Source organism: Ambystoma mexicanum, chromosome 13, assembly GCF_040938575.1.
Source record: "Ambystoma mexicanum isolate Mex_15411 chromosome 13, UKY_AmexF1_1, whole genome shotgun sequence".
Classification (NCBI taxonomy): Eukaryota; Metazoa; Chordata; class Amphibia; order Caudata; family Ambystomatidae; genus Ambystoma; species Ambystoma mexicanum.
In genome coordinates, this window is record NC_090938.1 from 232,272,083 (window position 1) to 232,296,022 (window position 23,940).

General features: G+C 49.8%; 1 protein-coding gene across 1 annotated transcript in view; it reads left to right on the plus strand.

The window, feature by feature from the left end:
• KLHL12 (kelch like family member 12) overlaps window positions 1–23,940 on the plus strand; it is a 1,608,338-nt gene that overhangs the window by 980,719 nt on the left and 603,679 nt on the right. The window contains exon 7 of the mRNA XM_069633689.1: window positions 9,643–9,749. Coding sequence (XP_069489790.1) covers window positions 9,643–9,749 — 107 coding nt within the window. The remainder of the gene's footprint in view (window positions 1–9,642; window positions 9,750–23,940) is intronic.

Below are 23,940 nucleotides of genomic sequence, written 5' to 3' on the forward strand. Positions count from 1 at the left end.
GTATTAATCGCAGGACACAGTCTTCTCTGTTTGGTCGAGTCTAGGAATGCCCAAGGGTTTCAGGTTTAGAGGTCTCTTTTGGACACAGCGTTTACTTTCGGTTGGTCATGGTGCTTGATTCTCATTTCCAGACACCTTCCAGCAGAACACCCAAATGAAGAAAAGATGAAGAAAACTTCTGAGGAACGCAATGCGCGATATTGCTGCCTCTACCTGGAAGGCAGTGGATTCCACCAAGAAGAGTGGGGCCAGGTGTGGTGATCGAGTTTGGACAGGAGAGTAAGTGGAGTGGTGGGAGGTGGTAGGCAGATCAAGCCCCCTCAGGTGAGCACATCCTCGGCGAGAGGGAGGTATGCCGAGAGAGAATGTGGCATCTGGCAGAGCTCCTACATACAGAGCAGTAAACCTGCTAGCCCACCAGGGACTATTTTAATAAATGGCTTACAGGAAGCAGTTACCTGTCAATTTTCTGAGTAACATGAACACGTTGAACCTCATAGCCCACAAGGGCGTGGGGCTTTGAAACACTTATCAAGCCTCCTGATTGGTTATGGACGGTGGGCCAATCGGGGATGGGGGAGGAAAATAGGAGGATGGAAACAGAGTTAGTGTGGGCTGGTAGGGTGAGGTCACAAGCTGGAAGGAGGATGACCAAGAGACCAGAGGAGGACAGAGAGCAGGAGTGTGGAGGTGGTTAAAGACTAGGGTTCTGTGGAGTGGTTGTGTATGAGTGAGAGGAGCCAGTGAAGTAGTGGTACAGTAGGAAGGAGGTAGTGGTGGTTTTAAGTGGAGCTGGGAGTAGTGGAAACTGCAGAGAGGTATTTGGATGGAGAAGTTGTAGGAGTAAGCGGTAGTTATAGTGGAAGGCAATGTGTGGTAGTAAGAACAGAGAGAGAAGTAGAGAAGTGCTAGTAGACATTGATAGGTGGCAGTAGTGAAGTAGAGGTAGTAGTAGTTGGGAACAGGTATTACTGGTGAAGAAGCAAAGTAGTACGAGAGGAGAGAGGTAGAAGCAGGCTAGAATTGTAGTGTGATAGTCATAGGTTGTAGTTGTAATGATTGGAGAAGGAGGAAAGACGGTTAATATCCAAGTGTGGTGGTAGAAGATGGAGTGAAACATTAGAGGGACAAAAGCGTGGTGGGGAGAAAAGGACACCAGCGTAGAAGGCCAAGGTGAGATTACAGGTAGGAGGACCTGCTCTCAAACCTTGACTCTAACACCCCTTGTGTTCTCATTTTGCTCGACCTCTCTTCTGCCTTTGACACTGTCAACCACACCATTCTGCTCAACCGTCTCCGTGATAACCTGGGTATCACTGGTCAGGCTCTGGCGTGGCTGACCTCCTTCCTCTCCAATCGACCCTCCCAGGTCCAACTGGGTTCCTTCCTCTCTGACAACTTTTTCCCTACCTGTGGTGTCCCCCAGGGATCTAACCTCTCCCCCTGGCTGTTCAACCAGTATCTGGCACTTCTTGCTCACCGCATCGCCGCTCTCTGTCCCAACTTTCAGTGCTACGCGGATGATACCCAATTCATTTTCAGGCTACCCTCGGCCTCCTCTTCCCCTTCCCTCATCTCTGACTGTCTTTCTGCTATCCAGGAATGGTGTGCCGCCAACGACCTCTGCCTTAACGCCAGTAAGACTGAGATTCTACTTATCGGCACACCCACTCCCTCCTTCCCTGCAGCTCTCTGGCCAGCCTCCCTTGGCCCTCTTCCTGCTCCTACCTGCAAGGCAGAAAACATTGGGGTCATCTTCGACTCCACACTCTTTCTCTCCTCACATATCTGACGTCTCTAAGAAGTCACACTACCAGCTACTACACCTCCGAGGTATCCTTCCTTTCCTCTACTTCCCCCAGAAGCTCACTATCTCCAGAGCCCTGGTTCTCTCGAAGCTGGACTACTGTAACAGCCTCCATCTAAATCTTCCTGCCTCTACTCTCCGCCCTTTGCAACTCATCCAGAACAGGACTGCGAGACTTGTCCTTGGCCTCAAGCCCAGGGACCGTATCTCTCCAGGACTGAAATCACTACACTGGCTCCCAGTGGCTGCGAGGATTAAGTTCAAAACCCTCTGCATTGTCCACAAGGCCTTCTGGGGCCTTGTGCCAAAATACCTTCAACTCTCTCTTCCTAAATATCTTCCTTCTCGAGCTCTTCGCTCATCCATCTCCAACTACCTCAGGGTCAGCCGCTTCTCCAAGCAACGAGCTGGGGGTAGATCTCTCTCCGCAGCAGGGGCCTCCCTCTGGAACAGCCTTCCTGCCTCCCTGAAACTTGAGGAGAACCATGTCCGGTTCCGGAAGCACCTCAAAACCTTCCTCTTTGCCTCCGCTTTCTCTCCCTCTCTCCCCTGCTAAATTCCTGACTGAAACTGCACTGAATCTGCAACTGGGCCACTCACCGATCTCGGTCCTTGGCCCAGCCACTCTTCCCTGCACTGCCTACCTGCACTACGGGACTTCTCTGTATCCTACAGCCCCTTCTCCCGGCACTTACCTTGCACTTGCCACCAGCTGGCCCTATTATATATCTTGTATTCTACTAACCATGTACTGCACTTTCCCCTCTCCCCTTCCCCTTGCACTTTTCCCAGTCCCCTCTACCCTTGCACTTACGTGATCTGAATGACACCTGGCCTAGTAGGATCGTGGTCTGTCTCCCCTTGTTCCCCACCCCCCTGCCTCGTCGTGCCTTGAAACACTTGTGTATAGGCGCGTTACAAATGCTATATCATATCATGCGTGGCGGGTGGCACAGCACCCTACTTCCCAAGAACACTAAGCAGGGTAAGGCAAGTGAAAGCGAGAAGATTCCTCGGGAGTCAGATAGCCAATACTTCGGTAACTCAAGACAGCCTTAGCTTTAAGATCAAATACAGATATGGTTAAAGAGCCCTACAACTAACCAGGATTACGGATGCCTGGGCTAGATTGGCGGTAGCCCCAGGGAGACGAAAGAGCGATTGACGGCCCTTGCACCAAATTTCAGGTTTGGTGCAAGGTTTCAAATATGTTTTGCCATTGTAGAAACAAAAGGGATTATATTTCAAGGGTAAGTATTGAAATAGTGAGTCTTGGTCCAAAGCTCACTGCTGAACCCACAGGGGATAAACTATAAATCTGCAGGGGCAGATAGGGATCTCTGAGTCACTTTAAGGAGAGTTCCAGTGTCATTTCTAAGTTTCATTAGACATAATGGTTCAAGTTAAAGTCCAATCCACACTAAAGGGGGTAAGTACAGTTCTACCCCATGGGTGCATATGCTGCAACAATCACCGCCGGAGACCCCAAAGAAAGCATTCTAATGATCAGAAGGTGAACCCCAGAAGTTGTTTAACAGGATGACCCCTAATACAAGTCTATGGGGAATTGCCTCCCAGGAATCACTACCACAGAACCAGGGGAAAACTGAGGAGGGAATAGATACTTGCGTCAACAGTTGTGGCAAAGAGGGCTCAAAGGACCCGAAACAACCCAGTAAGTAGAATGCTCTTCTCCAAAGGTGCGGTTTGTAGGATTCACTTCTCTAGGACTTTTGATCCCTTGTCCAATGAAAGCCCCATTGATGTAGAAAGATGCATTCGCTTCTCCCAGGATCTCTACTTTCAAGTCAGGAGTAAAGGATCCAGCAAGGGAGTCTCCAAGGAGAAGCAGGAACCTAAACAAAGGGCTCCCAGCAAGCACGGCGAACAACAAATGCCAACAGCATGGCAGTAAACCGTACCTTGACAGGGGGCAATGGCTAGTGGCACCTTCGGACGTCCCAAACTGATGGTCCAGCGCAAAAAAGCGCAAACCCGCAGAAGTCCAAGCCACAGAACCTAGCAAGTTTTGCCAAGTGAGGGCTTTAAAAGTGGTCAAAACAGGGGGATTAAACAGAAAAACTCCTCCAGCAAATCGGAAGACCTGCCACCTCCAACTTCTAAGAACAAAGCAGCAGGAGAGTTTGGGGCAGGGCAGACCCTAAATAATCCTCTGAAAGTGCTTAGCCTCCTGTCATCCGCCCAGTCGCAAAAAGGGCTGGGCGCAGATGCTCAGATGTCCAACCATTCTGGTTGGTCACTGGGATTGCAACTCAGCCTAAGCCACTCCCCCCGCACCCTCAACCCTCCAGGAAATGAGAGGGTTTGTCCAGGAATCTCTACTAACCTAAACGAGTCAGGACCAGTATGGAGGCAGCCATGATGGGCTCGCAAAGAGCCCACATGGTCAGAATGGCCATTTTGAGGCCCCCTCGGGGTCACCTAGTATTTGTATTTGTATTTATTTTATTTGTATAGCGCAGACCAGGCCCGGAGGCTACCGGGCGCATTTCTTAAGGCAATGGTTAAATACGTTGCATACAATGATGATATATCAACAATAAGTAAGGCATAGAAATAGACATGTGTAGGTGGTACATGGAAAGTCAAGTAATGCATCCTTACTGATGTTATTGCAGCAGGTTTTAGTAAGAATCTTAGGCATTGGAGGAGGCGAGCCAACATTTGGCTTTGTGTTTGAAAAGGTTGAAGGAGGGGAGGTTTCTGATAGTCAAGGGGACAGTATTCCACAGTTTGGCTGCCAGGACTGGGAAGCTAGACCCACCGGCTGTTTGGAGCTTGTATCTGGGTATCGTTAGGCTCTGATTCAGGGTAGATCTAAGTGATCGGACTGGAGTGTACATCGTGAATCGTGAGGAGAGATACGTGGGGGCCAGATTGTTCAGGCATTTGTAGGTAAGGGCAAGCGATTTTAGTGAGATCCTTTGGGTGACTGACAACCAGTGATGGTTCTTCCTGGTATCCGAGATGTGTGCAGATCTGGGGATATTGAGGGCTGCCCTGATGGCGTTATTTTGTATAATTTGGAGCTTGTCAAGGTTACACTGGTTAGTGCCCTGGTACAATGCATTGCAATAGTCAAGTTTAGACATGACCAGGGTCCTAGCCAGGGTAGTGCAGTTATGCGAGGAGAGGAGAGGACGACAGGCTGTGATCAACTTGCAGGTATAGGCGGCGGCGGCCGCGGCCGCAACTGCATTGGTTTGTCTGTGAAGGGAGAGGGTGGAGTCAAGGTAGATTCCAAGTGTTTTTGTGTCTTTAGAAACTTTAGTTATGTTTCCATCAATGTTAAAGGAACTAAACATAGGGTTCAGTTTGTTTAGTCTTTGCTGAGTACCTAGGATGAGGAGCTCTGTCTTGTCATCATTGAGACAGAGCTGATGTTGGGCCATCCAAGTTTGAATGACATGGTAGACATCGTTCAAGGCTTTTGAGTCTAAAGTGTAATCACCCGTGATGGGGATGAGTATCTGGGTGTCATCCGCATAATTTGTGTAGGTAACACCCAGGTAATCAAGCACATCGAATAAGGGTTTAGTGAATACATTATAAAGGGTGGGGGAAACGCACGATCCTTGGGGGACTCCGCAAGGGACTGGTGCAGGGTCAGCCGCAGAGGTGGGTGAGAATACCCTCATCTGTCTGTTTGCCAGGAAGGATTGAATCCAGTTTGTGGCCATGTCAGAGAAGTGAGCTGCAGTTTTCAGGTGGTGACAGAGGATTTGGTGATTAACCAGATCAAAGGCAGCAGATAAGTCTAGTAATAGTAGCATGGCTAGTTTACCTTTGTCTTTGATATCCTCGATTTGGGTCTTGAGATCAAGGAGGGCTGTCTCCGTACCATGCTTCGGTCTGAAGCCGGATTGTCTCATGCCTAGTAGGTTGTTTGATTCCAGATAGTTCTGTATCTGAAGATAGGCTGCTCTATCTAAGATCATTAGCAGAAAAGGGACCGTTGTGATGGGTCTATATTTAGTTGGAACCTCCGGGTCTAAGGTGGGTTTTTTTAGGAGAGGGATAACCCAAGCATCCTTTAGGTTATTGGGGACCACTCCCGATTGAAAGGAGGCATTGATGAAAGAGGTTATAAAAGGAGCGAGGTCATGAGCCGACTCCTTAATGATTGGGGCTGGACAGGAGTCCCCTTGGCAATTTGAGGGTTTTAGATTGCGGATGATTTTTTCAACCTCCAGAACGGTGAGTGGTGTGAAGCTAAACGGCACCGGGGAGTCGAGGGTTGTTATTTTGGGTGGCCTGGTATTGCTAAATGAAGTGGTGTGGAGGGTGTTTTGTTTGGCGTTGATTTTGGCTTGTAAGGTGGATATTTTGTTAAGAAGGGCATTTTGTATGTTGTTGCACCAGGTGCTGTCCTTAGTGCACGTGTCCGGTGCAGGGGAGGGAGATTCTAGCTCTTTAAGGATTTTGAATAATTCCCTGGTGTTCGATTCTGCCTGGCATATTCGTGTGTTGTATGTCTCCTTTTTGGCTTGTAATATGGCCTCCTTGTAATTAAGAGAGGTGATTAGAAGGGAGGCTTTGTTAGCAGCACTGGGATGGCTTTTCCAAAGGGCTTCAGCTTTGCGCTTTTCTTTACGCATCGCGTTGAGCTGCGGGGTGAACCATGTGTTCAAGTGGGACTGTTGTTTAGCTTTACGGATTTTTAAAGGAGCTAAGCTCTCAATGGCATTGGTCATTAGGCTGTTATAAATGTCTACTAGGACAGTGGGGTCCTTATCCTTCTGCTGTGCAGCAAAGGTGTTCAAGCAAGGGAGGATAAGAGGAAGCAGTTTCTCCCTGGTGATATCTTTTTTGTTTCTGGTAGGTATAGCGGGGGCTATGGTAGGTATGGGTTGGGGGTTGGTGGCTGGAAGGAGGAAGGTAATAACATGATGGTTCGACCAGGCGCATGCATCATTAGAAGTGACATTGGTGTTACAGTTAAGGTCGGCTAGCCAGTCGAGCGTTCTTCCTTTGATGTGTGTGGGATCACGAATACGCTGCTGGAAGCCTAGGTTGGCGAGGGTGGTGTCTACTTCAGTAGCCATGTGGTCCTTGGGATCTGAGAGACCTAGGTTAAGGTCTCCTAGTAGCAGTATCTGAGAGTTGGGCTTGGTGTTAGTCGACAGGGTGGATGCAACCTCATCTGTGAATGAACCTAATGGGCCTGGAGGTCTGTATATAAGGTGGAGTGTTGCTGTATTGGTAGGAGAGAGTGATAGTTTCACTGAGAGAGATTCTGCAGAACTAAATTGTATGAGGGGAGCAGCTCTCATAACGATTTTGTTGCTGTGAATAAAGGCGACTCCACCACCTTTCGACAAGTTGGAGTCGCGGTCGTTTCTAATGATGGTATAACCCTTGGGTAGGGATAGAGCGAGGAGAGGACCGGAGGCTTCATGTAACCAGGTTTCGGTAATAGCTAGGAAGTCCAGGTTCTGGACCGTGATGAGGTCAGCGATGTCAAGGGCGTGTGCTGTGAGGGATCTAGCATTGATAAGGGCTCCCTTGAGTGCTGCGATAGGTAGGGTGGATGGTGGAGGGCTAGGCGTTGCTGTAGGGATGGGTAGTGCGATTGTGCACAATACTAGGTGGTCTAGGCAGTCTAGTTCTGAGTCTGCTATTCCTTTGTTGTACAGTACATGGGATGTTTGGGGTGGGTTTGGTAGCAAAGTGCTTGAGCCAGAGGGCTGGGTCATTGAGGTAAGGGTTCGATATAGGCACAGGATGGTAGAGCATGATTGATGGGCGAATAAGTAAGATCTTAGTTATACTTGTGCGGTGGCTATCGGCAGTGCAGGCTGATAGTCCTAGGAGGACTATACATATAAGGATAATGCTGGCAAAGGTTCTTGGCTGCATGTCGCAACTTGTATTTCTCAATGTGCCGAGGATATGGCTATAAGGGTTCAGTGCAGAGTAGTGTACCTCAGGACAATAGGCACAGTCCAGGGGCATCTATATGCGAAATGGCACAATTAGGCAGCTAGCAACAGTGCAAATCAGGTGAGTAGGCACAGTACATGGACATCTAGATTCAAAAATGGCGCCGTTAGGTGGCTAGCATCAGTGCAAAACAGGTCAGTAAGCACAGTACAAGAATAACTAGATGCGAAATGGCACAATTGGACAGCTAACAGCAGTGCAAATAAAGTGAATAGGCACAATACAGGGACATCTAGATTCAAAAGTGGCGCAGTTAGGCGGCTAGCATCAGTACAAAACAGGTCAGTAAGCACAGTACAAGAATAGCTAGATGCGAAATGGCACGATTGGACAGCTAGCAGCAGTGCAAATCAAGTGAGTAGGCACAGTACAGGACATCTAGATTCGAAAATGGTGCAGTTAGGCGGCTAAGCAACAGTGCACCACGGTTTACTCGGCAAAGTAGAGGCATCTAGAAACAGGGTGGCATTGGATAGGCCATACAGGATATACTTGTAAATAATGGGGATGTAAATAAAGGTCTAAGGAGAGGTGCACGTAAGGGATGCACGAGGTTCAGTCGTGGGAGTACAGGACGTGGTCCATAGTAGTTGTAGCTGTGGGCGAGTGACAAAGGTGACAACGAGGTGATTTGGGAGGTGAGGTGCTGGGCATGGACAGCACATACATGTGCAACCGTGCGAGGTGGCAGCGTTGGCTTACCTGGAGCGGAAAGGGCAAAGTTCCTGGCTCCTATGGCTCCAAACAGGCACCCAACAGGCCTTAGTATGGCCTTCGTCGTGGCCGGCGTTTCCGCCTGCCGGCGGATGCAGGCCGAAGAAAAGTGAAGATGCGGCCTCGTTGTGGCGCCGCGATGCGCCCGGAATTGCGGGGTCAGGCGCTCCGTTGGGACAAGGTCAGGCAGGCCTTGCTCCGTGTGCCCGCACTCCTGGAGCTGGATTCTGGCTTCGGGGGGGGGGGGGATGCGAGGGGCTCCTGCCCTCTACCCTTGCTGCAGGCAAGTGGAATGGAGGTCATGGGCACCCAACAGGCCTTAGTATGGCCTTCGTCGTGGCCGGCGTTTCCGCCTGCCGGCGGATGCAGGCCGAAGAAAAGTGAAGATGCGACCTAGAAAAAGGAAACCCTATAAAATAATGACCAGGAGCAGTATTTTAAAAAATGCTAGCAATGCGGTAAAATGGCTTGCACGCTTAGCCAAAATGTAATCACAGCCACCACCAGCCTATTCCCTAAAACCAAATTACAATGGCACAATCCCTCTAGGTAGAAATTGGGTGCCTGATGGGCACCCCAGGACCTGGCCACCTTGGGGGCAACCCACTACAATGTATTTTATAATGTGTCAAAAGGGACATAATGGCAGGTGGTGCGGGGGGACTTAAGGAAAAGCCACTCTGGACACCAAAAAGTTAATGAGCCAAAAAAGACACAGGGAGGGGAGGGATGTTGGGGGGGGGGGGGGCAAAAAATGACACTAGAATCCCTAAAACAGAAATTCTGGCTTAACTTGCACCCTTTACACTGTAGCTATTACAATTTTGGAAAGCATGTTACTGAAATCTCACCAATTAGCCCTTTACCCGAATTATGGTTGTTTTTTCTGATTAAATTGTGTTCAGTTGTTTTCATCTTTTTAAAACGTGATCATTGTGTATGCTTTCCTTGGAATTCTTTTGTAAAAAACAAAATATATAGATATATAGATATATTTTATATTTTAAAAAGTGCAAACAGATAATGTCTCTTCTAGCGCTTGACATTCTGATACAACTGTGGCGCAAACATTTCTATTGCCGATGTGCGCCAGCTGATCTTCCAAAAATAATTCATGTTCGTCTTAATCTGAGACTTATTTTCTTGTTTTCCTGTAGGTGCCAATGAAGTGCTACTTGTGATTGGTGGTTTTGGGAGTCAGCAGTCTCCCATTGATATCGTGGAGAAGTACGACCCTAAAACCCATGAGTGGAGCTTTCTTCCAGTAAGCATCATAATCTACACACTGCTCCAAGTAGTTTTGGGGGGTTTATTTTCCAATTGGATGCACCATATGAAGCAAACACATCTGCACTTCATTGACAAAACGTGTATTTGCGTCAGTTACAGTGTATTAAAATTGTGACTGGTCTATGGCTGATATTGCTATGCATAGTACATAACAATTTTTGTTTTGTCTGTCTATTTTCTTATTTGTGAAATAAGATTGGACAATGTGAATGTTGTGGCAATTGTGTCTAGTGGTAACATGACATTTCTGTTCAATGAGAAATCCTCCTGCTTCTTTTTTGTACAGATAGTCGTTCCAGATACTTGAGTTTGTTTGGCCTTCAGCAATTAAGTTATAATACCTTTTTAAAAAAAAACATATTCGAGGGGAGCGGTTCCACCAACGTATTCCATATCTATGACAGTAATCACCAAAGCTGTGCTGCTTCGGAAAATCTTTCTGCGTCCTGCGTCGATACGCCGCCCTCGAGGACCTCCTCCGAAGGCCGACATCACTGGATGTTATAAGTAGGACGCACGACGCCCGTAGCCTCAGTTCTGTTTTTTCGCGAACGTGTTCGCTTTGGAGGATCTCGGTGCACCTCAGCTCTTTGGAGTTTCTGTTTTTTATCAGCTCTTCGAACCTGTTCGTTTGTGAAGTTACCCTTCGTGATGTCTACCTCATCTTCCACCCCACGTCCGGGCTTTAAGAAGTGCGGGGTCTGTGAGTCCAAGATGTCGGTGACGGACTCGCACGACACCTGCCTCTGGTGCCTCGGGGAGGCCCATGACACGAATGATTGTGTCGACTGCCAGTCGCTTACGTCCAAAGCCTTGCGGGAGCGCAAGAAGAAACTGTCGGTAGGCAAGGTGTCCAAGCCACGGAAGTCAAAGTCTGCAGGGCTTTCGACGGACGATTCGAGGGGCGACTCTCCGCATCATTGTCAGAAGTCCAGTGGGTCTCGGTCCCGGAATAGGTCCCGCCACTCCTCTGCCTCTTCGAGGCACTCCCGGAAGCGCCGTCATCGGTCACCTTCCCCGTCCTCATCCGAGGACTCCGCCCGTCGGCGGGTCGCTTATCCCACCAAGCATGCGAAGCCGGAGGAATGGGCTTCCTTCGGTAAGAAAATGCTAGCGATTCTTGAATCGCAGGGCACTTGTCCGTCCGCGCCGCCGAGTGGGGTCGGTCGTGATCGGTCGAGAGACACCGCTCGTACGCCTTTGGGCTCGGGTGGTCGGCACGATTCGCGGGAAAGGTCCCGGTCGGACAAGGGGAATCGTCATGGTCATGCCCGTTCCAGGTCCCGGTCCTCGACGCGCTCGAGACCGTGTGCACCTGTGATGTCTTCGAGGAAGACGTCGACGCCTGTGGCGCCGAGGTCGTCGACGGACTCTATCAAGGCTCCACCTCCAAAGAAGTCGTTGACGCCATCGGCGCCCAGGCTGTCGAGGGACACGCTCGGGGCTCCGGCCTCGAGGCATGTATCGACGCCGTTGATGCTGCCGGCGCCGCGTTCAGCGTCGACACCGATTCACTCGACGCCTTTCGAGGCTGTTTCGACAGGGGTACCCCGGGGCACGGTGGAACCCCCTAGAAAGGCGCTGGCCAAGGTCAAGCATGGCTTTGTTCCCCATTTTGTGCCCTATTACAGACATCTTTAGGACATTTCAGAGGTGGATGAGGGCTCTGATGATGGCATGGTTCCTGATACAGTGCCAGATGAGATTCTCTCGGGCCATAGCCAAATTGAGGACCTGCGTCAGTCCCTGCACGACGCCAGTGGTCTGGACACCTCTCCGGAGGTGGAGTTTTGTAGACCTGAGCCCGGCGCTCATGCCGCCGACTCGTACCGGCGCCTTATGTCTAGGGTTACCGAGTACTTGGGGTGATCTGCTCCCCCAGGGGATTTTCTTCAGGATGACCTTACGGATATCCTCGACCAAGGTCCACCAACTGACCCGGTACTGCCGTTCCATATGTCTCTACAGAGGAGGGTGGCGGCGGCTTGGACTGCTCCGGAGAGTCTCCCGGGAGTGGGCAAGTCTTTGCCGCGAAAATACCGCCCAGCCAGTAGCGACCCCTGCAACTTGACCAAGCACCCCCCTCCGAAGAGTTTGGTTGTGCAGGCGGCTACAGCCCCAGCAAAGCAGGCGTTGTATCCTACCAGCCCTCCTGATAGGGACGACAAGCGTTTTGATGGTTGGGCGAAGAAAGTGTTTTCTTCAGGGGGTATGGTGCTTCAGGCAGCCAACTCCGTATGTGCCTTGTCTCGTTTCACGCACACTCTGTGGAACTGTTTCCTTAGCGGCTAAACATATTCCCGAAGGGGACGAACGGGATGTTTTCCTTGCTATGGTCCAGGAAGGCAAGGATGCCATATGTGAGGCCGTTCAGTCTGGTTTGAACATGGCAGATTGCGTCAGCCGGTCCATGGCAGCGAGCACCGTAATACGCAGATTTGCGTGGTTGCGGAAGTCGGGGTTTGCTCCTGATGTGCAGGCCCGGCTCCTCAACATGCCCTTTGACAGTGAAAATCTTTTTGGCAGCAAGGCTGACGAAAGCCTTGAGAGGTTGCAGACCTCCAAAGCTGCAGTGAAGTCGTTGGGTGCTGCAAATCGACAACCTCTGCCTTTTCGTCCTAGGCGACAGCAATGGAGGGGAGGTTCCTTCGTTATTACTCATCCTTTGGTAAATCGAGAGGAGCTGCCAGTCAAAGGGGCCACCGTAGGAATGCCAGAGGTGGAAAACAAGGTACTCGAGGTGCCAAGGCCGCTCGGGCAGTTTCCTCTTTGCCCTCAGGCAATGCCACAGCTGCTTCAGCTCAGTCATGAGGCCATGTCCCATTGTTCGCCGATTGGGGGAAGGCTGGCGCAGCATCTTGTAGAGTGGCGTGCCATTACTTCAGATGTGTGGGTTCTGGAGATCAAAGCCCACGGCTACTGTCTTCCTTTCCGGCAGAGGCCTCACGACAATCCACCAGGGAATCTCTCTTTGAAGAGTTTGGATCCGCTCCTTGCGCAGGAAATTCACTCCCTGCTTGAGAAAGGTGCCATAGAACTGGTGCCTGTAGCAGAGAGGAACAAGGGATGGTATTCCCCTTATTTTTTGATTTCGAAGAAAGACTGGGGATTGAGACCCATCATGGACTTGTGCGGTTTGAACAAACTCCTCAGGAAGGAGAAGTTCAAGATGGTTACTCTCTCTCAAGTCCTCCAGGTCCTTCAACTTCAGGACTGGTTGGTGTCTCACGACCTCAAGGACGCTTATTTTCATGTGCCGATCCATCCCAAGCACAAGAAGTACCTGAGGTTCGCGGTTGGCGACTCGCACTTTCAGTTTCGGGTCCTGCGGTTCGGATTGACCTCCGCCCCGAGGGTTTTCACAAAGCTCATGGTGGTGGTGGCAGCGTATCTCAGGAAAGGGGGGATTCACGTCTACCCCTACCTGGACGATTGGTTGATCAGGGCGCGCTCTCCCGAGCAAGTCCTGGATCATCTATCCGTCACCTGCTACTCCCTCCACAGGCTGGGCTTCTCCCTCAACTTAAAGTAGTCCCACTTGACGCCAACTCAGAGGCTCCAGTACATCGGAGCAGTGCTCGACACGTCCCTGGGGCAGTGTTTTCCTCCCCAGGTGAGGGCTCATCACATTCAGCAGATGGTGCACAAGTTCCAACATGCCCAGAGTCGCCCTGCGTTCGAGTTCTTGAGATTGCTCGGCCTCATGGCATCCTGCATTCTTTGGTGCCAGAGGCCAGGTTGCGGATGAGATCTTTGCAATGGGCACTCAAGCTCCAGTGGTCTCAGTCCTCCGGCAGGATGTCGGACACCGTTCAGGTGCCACCCTCGGTCGCCCAGGACCTTCTGTGGTGGGCCGTCGAAGGCAATCTGAAGAAGGGGGCTCCATTTTGGCTACCCTGGCCGGAGGTGACGATCTTGACGGACGCATCCCTCACGGGATGGGGAGCTCATGCCAACGAGTTGGCAGTCAGCGGTCGTTGGTCTCCGTCGGAGTCCAGACTCCATATCAATCTGTTGGAGCTGAGGGCCGTCAGGCTTGCCCTGTAGGCTTTTCTGCCGACTGTGCGAGGAAAGAATGTCCTGATTCTGACGGACAACACAGTGGCCATGCACTACCTTAACAAAAAGGGGGGGGCAGGGTCACTTCCTCTGTGCAGGGAGGCGATGCAGCTCTGGTTCTGGGCCATCCAGCAGGAAATTTCGATCTCGGCAGTTCATCTGGCCGGAGACGAAAACGAGACGGCGGACGCTCTGAGCAGACCGAGCATGATCTCTCATGAGTGGGAGCTGGCTCAGGAGATTTTCCCGGAGATCTTCACCCTTTGGGGGGGACCCCTCAAGTGGATCTCTTCGCCTCCAGTGTCAACCGGAAGTGCGAAATGTTCTGCTCGCGGGAATTTCCTCCAAAAGGAGCCTTAGGAGACGCATTTGTGGTGGAGTGGTCATTCCCACTGCTGTACGCGTTTCCTCCAGTCCCTGTCATTCCGCAAGTGCTGCAGAGGTTCGGTTCCCGGATGATCCTCATTGCTCCGGCATGGGCTCGGAGGACGTGGTACCCGGACCTTCTGGACTTGTCCATCTGCCCTCCACGTCGTCTTCCCTACCGAGACGATCTGCTCTCACGGGAGGGGTGTCAGGTTCTCCATCCAGAGGTCAGATCCCTCAACCTTCACGCTTGGTTTCTGAAAGGTTGAGGTATAAGGATTGGGACCTCCCTGAAGACGTGATGGTGGTGTTGCTTTCGGCCAGAAGGCCCGCAACAAAGTCCCTGTACCGTTGCCAATGGAGAAAGTTCTGCGACTGGTGCAGGGTTAAGAATGTGGATCTTTTTTCCTGTGACATTCCTATGGTTCTCTTTTTTGCTTTCTTTGGCCCACAGGGGCCTGCAAGTGGGTACCATCAAAGGTTATCTGGCGGCGCTATCTATATTTAAGCGCTCGTCTGAGGAGTGTTCTTATTTTAAAATCCCTTTAATTTCTCAGTTTTTGAAAGGGCTCACTAATGTGTTTCCTCTGTCACCTTTCCAGGTGCCCAGTTGGGATCTGAACCTTGTTCTCAAGTTTCTAATGGGTGCTCAGTTTGAGCCTTTGCATTCTTGCCCTTTGAGACTGTTAACTCTTAAAACTGTTTTTTTGGTTGCGGTTACTTCCGCTCGCAGAGTGAGTGAGTTACAGGCACTTTCAGTTAAGCCACCCTTCACTGTGTTTCATAAGGACAGGGTTGTCCTTCGAGTTCGTCCTTCCTTTCATCCGAAGGTGGTTTCGGAATTTCATTTGGGCCACAAGGTTGTTTTTCCGGCATTCTATCCTCCTCGGCATCCTGGTAAGGAAGAGGGGAGGCTCCATAGGCTTGATCCTAGGAGAGCGTTGAGCTTTTATATTTCACGCATGTCCCGGGTCAGAGTGGACGATCAACTCTTCATTGGTTACGCTGGAAAGCGTTTGGGACAAGCTGTGACAAAACAGACTTTGTCTCGTTGGATTATTTTGGCTATCTCCGAGTGTTACCGCTTGGCGGGTAAGGACCCACCGGCTGGCTTCCGGGCCCATTCTACCAGGGGTATGGCTGCATCTACTGCCCTACAGAGGGGCGTTCCTATTCGTAACATCTGTGATATAGCTACCTGGGCTTCTGTACATAATTTTGTACGTCACTACTCTCTCGATTCCATCCGAGGACAGGATCTGGCCTTTGGCAAGGCAGTCCTTTATTCCGCAATTTGATTGGGCATGCTAAATTTGTGTTCTAAATTCTTTTCCCACCTCCTTGCTTTGGTACTGCTTTGGGAGTCTGTCAAAGATAATGGAATACGTCAGAGGACCCAATCCCCTCGAAGAACAAGTTACTCTCTTACCTTGTAACGTTCTTTCAATGGGATGGTCCGACAACGTATTCCATTTCGCTCCCTCCCTACCTTCCCCGCTGCAGAATTTCTTATGCGATTGCAGCTTACGTTTCCGCATGGCCTTGTGTCTGACTGGCAGAAGACTGGTGTCACACGTTCTGGGGGGAAAAAACTACAACTGAGGCTACGTGCGTCCTACTTATCACACCGGGTGACGTCGGCCGTCGGAGGAGGTCCTCTGGGACGCCGCTTCGACGTCATTGACGCAGGACGCAGACGCCGAAAAAAGTTTCCGAAGCAGCACAGCCGTGGTGATTACTGTCAAAGATATGGAATACGTCGTCAGACCATCCCATCGAAAGAAAGTTACCAGGTAAGAGAGTAATAATTGTTCTCTTCGTCCAACTTCAATGGGGGAAAAAACCCTCACAATAGCCACGGTTTACTCCCCCAACTCATGGCAGGATGAATATTTGAGGGGGGTCTGGGGAAACTGGTCCAGTTCACGATGTGCCACCTCATACTGACTGGGGATTTCAGTCTGGCGTGGCATCCAATCAAAGACAGATGCACAGACCGGGCACCCACATCTATTAGACTATCTGTCAAACTGCAGGCTAGTATAGACAGATTGGCCATAGCGGAAACATGGCTCGAACTAGGAGGGGACTCTAAGGGGTACACTTACTATTCGCACGTACACCGCTCAGTCTCAAGAATCGATTACATATGGGTCTCGGTGACACTTCTAGGCCAGGTGCGGAACATAGAAATGGGGCCCATCACCCTGTCTGACACGCTCCACTTTAGCTGGAAATCCAATGGGAAAAGTGGGGGGTCGAGGCTCTGGAAATGGCAGTTCCCCCGCTGCCTGCTCTGGGACACAGTAATATACAACAAGCTTTGCGAATTCATCCGCGACTTCTTCGCGTAAAACAAGAACCCTGAGGTGCAGGGGCCAGTGGTGTGGGATGCCTTTAAGCAAAAATGTGTGGGGTTCTCATAGCAAAGCAGGCAACACGTGCAAAGCAGGAGAGGGCCCATCAGACGGACCTGGAAATGCGCTTAAAAGGGGGTAATGGAGAGAATGGAAACAGATAAAGGGGTAGCGACCAGGAAAGCGTATAGACACCTCAAAGGGCAAATTAATGCGCTACTAACTAAACAGGTAGCGAGATCTCTTCTATTCCTGAGGCAGAAAAACTACCTTCGGACAAACAGAGCGGGCTGTCTCTTAGCCAGGCAGGTTAAAAGGAAGGAAGGCGCAGGTACAATTAGTTGTATTCAAATGGCGGGGGTACGGGAAACCACACACCGAGGGGATCCTGCAGGAGTTTACAGAGTTCTACGCTAACCTTTACTCCACAGAGATGCCTGACAGTGACCTCCAAAAGGCCTTTCTAGGAACTTGCCAGCTAAAAAGATTAAACCAGAGGCAGAGAGATATCCTAGTGAGTGCAATAATCGAAGATGAGGTACGGGCGGCGATCAGACCGCTACCGCCAACTAAGGCCCCTCGCCCGGATGGATATCCTACCATGTTCTATAAGGCGTTCCAGACTACATTATTCCGCCCATGACATCCCTGTTCAACTCCTTCTCTGACTCGGGTTGCATCTCCCAATCCATGGAGGAAGCCAAGGTGATCCTCTTCCCTAAGCCAAACAAGAAAGAAACCCTCTGCAGCTCCTATCGCCCTAATAAATCTTGATGCCAAAATCTTTACAAAAATCCTAACGTCCAGAATGGACAAAGTAATCCCTGTCCTGATCCACCCGGACCAGGCGGGATTTGTCAAGGGGAGACAAACATTCAACATTAGGCGGATATCCCATCTGATAGAGAAAACAAACCGGACGGGCCTGAGTGCGGGGGTGTTAGTTCTTGATGCCGAGAAGGCCTTCGACTGGGTCAAATGGTCATTCTTGTTCCCTACTATGAAAGCCATGGGGTTTGGTCTGGCCTTTCTTTGCCTGGTTAAGGCCAACTACAGAACACCACTGATCAGGTTAGCTATCAACAGGCACGTTTCCCAGGCGATAAGGGTTAACAGGGGAACTATTGCCCCATTGCACCAGTCCTGTATGAGATGTTTCTTGAACCCTTCCTGGCTAGAATCAGACAGGATAGGGAAATAAAAGGGATTACCTTCGATGGGGAAGACCACAAGGCAATGATGGTTGCTGACGACGACCTGGTCACGCTCACAGACATGAACTCCTCCCTTCCGAGGCTAGCAGCACTTCTGAGGGACTTTGGCAGTGTGGCGTGCCTGAAGACCAACAACCAAAAATCCAAACTTATGATGCTGCAAGGAGGTGCGTCCCCAGAAGCGTCAGACAGAGGGCAGTTCGCTCCAGCGGATGGATCCATCCGTTATCTGAGGGTGACAATAACCACTACCCTAGAGGATATGTACCATGCAAACAACCCCTCCCTCCCCCTAAAACTCTTATTGGAAACAATTAGGACATGGTTGGGTGAGAGGATGCTCTTAAACATCTCTTGGATGGGTCTCCTCAACGTCATTAAAATGATAATCCTCCCCAGAGCACTATACTACTTCCAGGCTCCCCCCCCTGGCGGTCCCCCTAAAAATGTTGAAAGCTCTGAACAAACTGGTACGGAACTACATTTGGCAAGGGAAAAGACCAAGGGTGGCATAGAAAGTCATGACCGCCCCCACGCGGCCGAGGGGGAATGGGAGTAATTAATGTTTTGATGTACTACTGTGCAGACAAACTCGGGGTAATCCATGAATGGTTCAACGAGAACCCTGACAGCATCTGGCATAGGATGGAGTAGTGGGTTGACCCCTAGATGAGGTTGTGGTGCCCCAGAGCTGACAGACCCCCCAATATGTACAGAAGCAGAATAACGGACCTGGTGGGGAACACATGGGACGCTATGGTCAAGAGGGCAAGAGTCACGTCCTATTCTTCACTGTTCACCCCCTTATTCCAGAACCCACAATTCACCCGTGGGCTGGAGAAAGGAGCATTCGCCAGGTGGGAAGAGGCAGGCTGAACACGATCAAGGGACATGATGGAGGGGGAGGAGGTTAAATCATTCCAACTCTGCAAACAACCTATGGGGTTGAAAGAGGAAAATAGGTTTCACTACGCCCAACTGAGGCACTGGCTCTCCACATGAGACAATCCATAGTCGGGGACTTCACCCCGCTAGAAAAGGTACTTGCTAACTAACTCTGTTGATAGGCAAATGATTAGCAAGCTGTACAAGCTATTCACCACACCAGCGGCCCAGGCCCAGTGGCCCTACATGAAGCAATGGGCGGACATGCTACCTCTCCCGATCTATGAAGAACAGGGAAATGTGGACCAGGATAGGCACCTAAACCTCGTGAAGTTACATAAAGTGTATCTCTCGGCAAATAAGACTTGCTGGCGGGGATGCAAAGAGGTAGGCCCAGGGCTTCATGTATGGTGGACCTGCCCTATCTTAAAGCCGTTCTGGGAAGCAGTTAACAAAGAAATTAAAGCCTTCTTCAGCCCCCAAATACAGAGAAGCTATGCGGGGCCTGAGCGACGTGCTGGACACTCTCCCGACCAAGCCACAGAGGAAAGCTTATATGATCTTGAGTGTGGTGGCCCTCTCCCTAATCGCCCAAAAATGGAAGCAAGCCACAATCCCCAACTAACAGAATTGGATAGCTAAAGTATGGCACTACACCTCATTAGAATGGGTAACGTACTCTATTCAGGGGTATTACGCGAAATTCAAGAATGAGTGGGACCTGGTACTAAATTTCTTGCACTAAGACCATCGTTAACAATGGTGCCCTCAGAGACTAAGACTATTGGATATACTATAACTGTGACTCGTTATACCCAGAACATTCACCTGAGAAGAGTAGCCTCGCAGCGTTCCAGGGGTGGGGAGGGGGAATTGGGACAGGGTGGAGGGAGGTTGGTGGGGAAGGGGATTGTTAATTGTTATTGTTCATAACTTTAAATACTAATACAAACGTTTAAAAAAAAAAACATAATGATTTCCCCCACAGAGCAGCCTACAAATAAAAGATTAATATGCACGTTGTTAGGACTGATTCTTCAGCCACTGCAAGTTTTGCCTTGCTCACCTAGTGGTATGAGGTTGAGCATTCCATATCAACTCTTAGAGGGTAGCACATTGTTTCAAGATAGTCTTAACATAAAACCTACTCATCATTAATTAGTGGGCTTCTCTCCGTTTTTCTCCTCGTTTACTCCTGACCACGCCATAATGCCTTTTGGCGGCAGTCCGCTATGGAAGAATCGGTTTGATTGAATGAAATGTCCACACATGGATGCCAGGGAAAGTAGTGCTTTAACCTATTTGAGTCTGAGAGAAAGGTTTTGCAAGTTACAGTTAAGGAAACAATTTGAGTTTATTTTGGTGTTCAAAGGTTGTGACTCTGTGGTGGAGTGCTACAGTCAGACCATGCAGAACAAGAAACTGAGAAGTCTGGTGACAAGGCCTACAAAGCCAGGAGTATGAAAATGGTGTCTCTAAATACAGGCAGTGTCGCAGAGGCTGATAAGTCTGCATGACCGAATAGCTGATGATGACACAAAACGGCAGAGGAATATTGGAGTGGTGGAGAGGATTAAGAAATTCAACGCTGTGTGAGCCAGACGCAAGCAGTACCCAAATCACAGACTCGCTACATGAGATTCTAAGACTGCCCTGTGAGCTGTTCACTTACCGAGCGAGAGGCTAACACCAGAACAAGACTACCTTTTGCCAATAAGCCACAGACAGTAAAGTCTTTATTTTCCGTGCCTCTCGTCACAGAAGGCACAAATGACACTCCAACTCTACCTGTTCAAGGGTTTTTATTGATTTCTTTGGCAGGGCATTAGTGCCATCCCTCACTCTCTCGCCCAGAGATAGTTTTCCACCTTAAACCAGGCATCTGTCGTCCCAGGGTTGGTATATAGAGACTATTGACCCCTAATCTGTGTATTTTTAGTACGAAGAACCTAAAGGCAATTGCCTTCTCTATCTAGACTCCCACTGAGTCTTTCTAAACTAGCCCTACACTACCAATTTTGTAAGTAACTACCAGATGTTTGGGGTTCCAGATGCTCCTGACTCCATCTTCTTTGTATGACACCCTGATGTTCCTCTCCCTGAGTATGTATGCTAGTCCCTCCTCTCTACTCTCCTGCGTTCAACTTGTCCCACCTTCTCTTCTTCTGGTCCGTATGTCTTCCTCCTCTGTCCCTCTTATTCGCTCACTCAATATGACTTGTATTTTTTTTGTTTTTGATTGATTGTGATATTTTTGTTGGTACCGCCTGTGTGCCATTGGGGCAGTTCTTCAGCGCTTTATAAATAAATGTAACTAAATGCTATAACTTCATCCATGCTGTTTAAGATGGATTTCTAGAATTTGGCCTGGTGGACCGATTTTATGAGGCCACCCTAGTTAGAGTGAACGGGGAACTTTGAGAGGTTTTACAAAAAACCAAGCTATGTGGATGACAAGTCAAGCCTTCCTCTCAGGAGAGTGAGAGTTGGGTCAGTGACCCTCAATGAGTCCACACAGTAGGTACACAATAATTCAATTTAGACAGTAAGTATAAAACAGTTATTTATTTTAGGCCTTGTTGGACGCACTGTAAAATGAATCCAACAGGTAGTATTATCGCACAATACTCGGATACAGCTATATACATTCAACATAGATCGATAAATGCATTGAAGTAACTTATTCAGCAAGCAGGTAAGTAGATTAAATGCAATAAATGATAGAACTCGGTCATCAGTTCATTCCCTAACTTATGCAGTCCAATCTGGATCTATGGCGAGTCCAGGGGGCAAGAAAATTCTGGTGTCTCAACACGCTCTCACCGAAGAAGCTGAAGACATTACAGGGGTTTAGATAGTTTGCTTCTATAACCCAATACTGGAGGGATGGGTGAGGATGGTATGGAGGCTAGCATGCCTGGGCGAGGGGTGTGGTGAGGTGCAGGAGAAGGTATGGTTGGGGTGTGGGGTGTTGTCCATAGGAGGAGTGAAGGGGAGGGGGGGGGGCTTGGCCTTCCAGTGGGGTTAGAGGAAAGGGCCTAGGTGGTCTAGGAAGAGGAAGAGGGAGTGGGGGTTGGAGGCTGGAGGGGAAAGGGGGAGTAGAGGGGGAGGAGTTGATGATCTTTATGCAGTAGCCAAGTTTGGTATCGGGGAGAGGGGCCCTGGTGGTTTTACCATTCGAGGGGAAGTGTTATGATCAGATTGTCGAGCTTCTCGGGGAGGGTTCAGGGAGGTGCTGCTGGCCCTCTTGAGATGGAAGGGGAAGGTTGCTGGGGAGTTGGTAGGGCAGCGTGTGGGTGTGTATGTCTTTTTGTCGTGTCTTTCCTTGTCCTTGTGTTTCCAATGTTCCATACCCGGGGATTGGAGTGTAAGAATGGGCTGACCTTCAGGGAGAACTGGTGGGGAGGATGGGAGAGGGCAACTGGTGGACCGCGCTAATGTAATGGAGGGGATTGCCCTGAAAGTAGGGACGTTGAATGTAAAACGCATTAACGCTCCGTACAAAAGGTAGCTCGTTATGAAGGAATTTAAGGACTCGCAACTGGACATATTATTACTGCAGGAAACACACTTTGCTAGGGGGGAGGAAAAACTGAAGATGGGCGAGGACGATACCAGGAGTATTTTACACTTCAGGGCCCAAGAAGAAGTGCAGGGTAGCAGTTCTGGTGGGGAGCGCTTGCAGGTTTGAGATTCAGGCTAACAAGTGTGATAGAGAAGGGAGATTTCTCTTTCTTAAGGGGCTAGTTCGGGAGGGGGCAAACCTACGGTGGCGTCAATCTACTGCCCCAACACGGCCCAGGGAGCATTTTGGGAGGGAGTTAGTTGTCGACTTCAACGGTTCACGGAAGGAGCCCTGGTGATAGGGGGGCGATTTTAACATGGTCCTTCACCCCCAAGTAGACTGGCTACGGATGAGAGTCGGTGAAGTAGAGGCCGACCGGGAGGGTGAGTCAGCCAAATTCAGGGACACCAATGAGTGCCTTGGGGTGGCAAATATTTGGTTGGGTGGTGGCGCCCTCAGGCAAGGGAGGACCCCTTTCCCGTCACTGTTCCCATACTTCTCGGCAAAGCATGCTTCATTCTCAAGGATTGACTTAATTCTAGTCGACCTGAACTCTTTCGGCGTTGGAAGGGGTGGAGGTTAGGGCAGTGCCTTGGTCGGATCATGATATGGTAATGGCAGTGGTGGCTGTAAAGGAATACATCAAAACAGGTAGATGGTGCTGCAATGATTATTTACTTAAGGAAAAGGCAGTGGTGGAGCTCCTCCTAGATAAAACTAAGGAATATATATTTTTTTAATAATAACTTCAGAGTTACATCGGTACAGAGCACTGCAGATTTAGCAGCAATTTTCATTCAGTACAACTAAAATAAGGAATATTTTCAATTCAACACAGGAGAGGTATGCATTGGCACCCTGTCGGAGGGGTTCAAGGCGATGGTAAGAGGAGAAATGATTGGGCTGAGGTCGAAGGAGTGGACCAGGTAAGAGGAAACCCTGCTAAGGAGGATCGAGGAATTGCAGCCAATGGGGGTTGGGGGACGGTAGCAGACGCAGGGTGGTTAAAAGATCTGATGGCATGTAGGGCGGAGCTTAAAGCTCTCTTGGTGCATAAAACGGATTCAGCCTTGAAATACCTGAAACAGCACTTCGAAGGGATTGTGTCCACCGATGTATTCCTAATCTTTGATGTTATCCATTCCAGTTTGCTGGCCTCGGAATTATTTTTTAGTAGAGGGCGCTGCCTTCGACGTCCCTCGAGTCGATGTCCCTCGACAGCCTCCGTATCGGCGCCGCCATCCTCATGAGTATAAATGGACCTGCGCAGCGTCCGTTGCCCAGTTCTGTTTTTCTACGCTTCGTGGGCCTCGGAAACGTAACGCTTGGTTCCTTTCTTCAGAAAAACCTTCTTATTCTTCGAAGATGATTTCCATTATGCGATGGCGTCTTCATCCGAACCATCGACTCCTCGGTCCGGTTTTAAGAAATGTTGAGACTGTGGGAAGAAAATGTTTTTAACAGATCTGTCTGTGGTGTCTGTGATGCCTGGGATCTGAGCATCACTGTTCGGAATGTGAGGACTGCATGTCCATGACGGCGAAAGCCTTGAAGGAGCAGAAGGGGAAGTTAGAAAGAGGTAAAGGCTTTAAAACTTCTACCCCCTCGAAAGTTTCTTCGGCTGAGTCGAGACATTCGTCTCCGCGTCGAAAAAAGAAACATTCCCTTTCAAGATCTCGAAGCGGTTCTCATCAGTCTTCGAGATCAAAACATTCTAAG